We start from the raw sequence: 2,238 nt of genomic DNA on the forward strand, positions 1-2,238 counted from the left end.
TGAAACCTAATTGAGTAGCTCAATTTTCAAGCAAATCTGCTTAGATTTATTTATGGAAATGTTAGGTAATGGAGACTGCACGAGTTTTAACTACTTAGAAGTAGCTGTCTTCAATGTTTAAACGTTAAAATTCTGTCCCACTGGCTGTCTATCCATTTATATTTATCGACCTCTCATAATTAAAGCTACAAAACATGCTTTAAATAATTTGTATATGGCAATACTTTTGTACGTTATTGAAGAATAAATTTATAAGGCAATTCAAAAATTGTACTTGCCAATTAAAATTTTGGACATGTCAATTCAATAAAATGGTTTCGGAAGATGGCCACAAGAGCTGCAGCTGATGGAAGACTGCTTGCATTGCTTTACTATATACACTGCTTTGAAAACACGTTTAATCTGTCGGTCTGTCTGTCCATTGATTTAAGCAGCTATATCTCTGAGGCTTATATCGCTATAGTTACAAAATTTGCCTTTAATATTTTTTTAGGTTATAACGTATATGTTGATTATTTTAGAATTAGGCCACGCTCCTTGAAAATCAAGAGGCAAGTTTTAAAATTTTGTAATTTAAAAAGATTAGCAAATTTTGAAGTTATTTATTTGTATTTGTATTTGTTTGCCTAAAGTTTGCAGCAGTTTGCGTTACTGCGCATTGAAGAGACTCTTGACGGTGGCATCGGTGATGTCGATGGTCAGCTTGTAGTAGCCTTCGCGTCGCAGAGCGCGCTCCTCGTCATCGGCAACGCCATAGATGTCCTCGATGGGCTGCATGATCTCCGATTCGTTGGGCAGGAGCAGCTTGCGCGCATCTTTACGAAACACGGCTACCGCCTTGACCATGCTGTGATGCGCCCTCGCTACTTGATGGAAATTCAAAGTCTTGCGTTTCGCTGACATTTTGCTCTGAATGCGATCGAGGCGCGCAATCAAACGGAGTAAAATAAAACGCGAGAAGCGATCCTTGATCTCAAGCAGCGTGAGTTCGGTGCTGCGACGTTGGCCCAAAGGATGCACATAGGCAGCAACAATCAAACCCACAAACACAACATTGATACAGAGTATAGTGAGCAGCACGCAAAGCTGAAAGAAATCAATGTCCGCGGTGCTTGTGGCATAGCACGCTTCACTCAGCTGCTTCCACGACATCAGATCGTAGTTGTGCACCTTCCACTCGTACTGCAAATAAGCGGTTAATAGACTCACAAAGCAACAGCAGATCGAGATGAATGGATAATGCTGGTAGAAGAATTCGTTGAACGATGTTCGCAGTTCACGCAGCAGATTCATCTTGCTTATGTTCTTGGCTATTGTTGTCGGATAGTTCCGATTTTGTGCGCTTTTTTTTCTCACACTCCAAATTTTGAGCGTATTGTGCCGAAATGAGTTGTGCAGCGTGAGCTACTGAGTCGAAAGGTCTCATTGAGTTTGAGTGAAGTTTGACGTATAAGAGTTGCATTTAACTGCTTGCAGGGGCAAGCTGTGCACTCCGTTTCGAACTTAAGCGCAACTGCTTGCTAGCTGGTGCGCTGCTTTGCAACGTGTTCGAACTTGCAGGATTGGGTTTGAAGGATGCTTTCTCCTGCAACTTGTTCGCCTGTGGATGCTATAAGCTTGCAACTTGTGCGCCCAGACTGCTCACACAACGCCCACAACTGCAACGCAACCTGTTCGACTGTGGACTGCTTGCTGCACGCTTTCACCCTCGCCTCAACAAGCAGTTGGCCAAGCTTCAAGTTGCAAGTCTAACGATAATTTCGCCAATCGCGACAACTTTTGCCCGCGATTTGAGACACTGATAAGACAAAATGGCAAAAACGTTGTGGGAATAGACGAGGGAGAGTATAGCACCCTCTTCTACCCTCCCTTCCTTCTACCCCCTTTACCACACTGCTCAGCACTTTTGCCATTTTCGCTGTTTTATCTTGCGCTCATTATTGTCTGGCTTTTCTTTTGCCTGTGTGTTGGTGTATGTGTGTGGGTGCAACGCTTTGTGGCAAGCAAACGCAAGTGCATGCAAAACTGCATTTTGTAGACAAGCCGAAACCAAAAACTGCCAACGGAAATATTCAAAAATTGTACGCGGGTGGCCAGAGGGGAAGGGGGTTGGAAAAGGGAGGGGGAGGGAAAGGGGTTGGTCTGCACTGCGCTGCGCGCTAATAAAAACGTAAAATTTAATGGTTACGGAAGGCACTAAAAAACAGGCTCACCAAAAACGAACTAAAGTCGCGCCAC

At 43.8% G+C, this 2,238-nt stretch overlaps 1 protein-coding gene across 1 annotated transcript; it reads right to left on the reverse strand.

The window, feature by feature from the left end:
• Positions 1-589: 589 nt before the first annotated feature.
• LOC133844454 (uncharacterized) lies at positions 590-1,407 on the reverse strand. Its single transcript, XM_062278452.1, has one exon. It carries the CDS (start codon positions 1,291-1,293, stop codon positions 649-651), a length of 645 nt encoding a protein of 214 aa, XP_062134436.1. The 5' UTR covers positions 1,294-1,407; the 3' UTR covers positions 590-648.
• Positions 1,408-2,238: the final 831 nt, after the last annotated feature.

Source organism: Drosophila sulfurigaster, chromosome 3 (assembly GCF_023558435.1).
Source record: "Drosophila sulfurigaster albostrigata strain 15112-1811.04 chromosome 3, ASM2355843v2, whole genome shotgun sequence".
In the NCBI taxonomy this organism is placed as follows: domain Eukaryota; kingdom Metazoa; phylum Arthropoda; class Insecta; order Diptera; family Drosophilidae; genus Drosophila; species Drosophila sulfurigaster.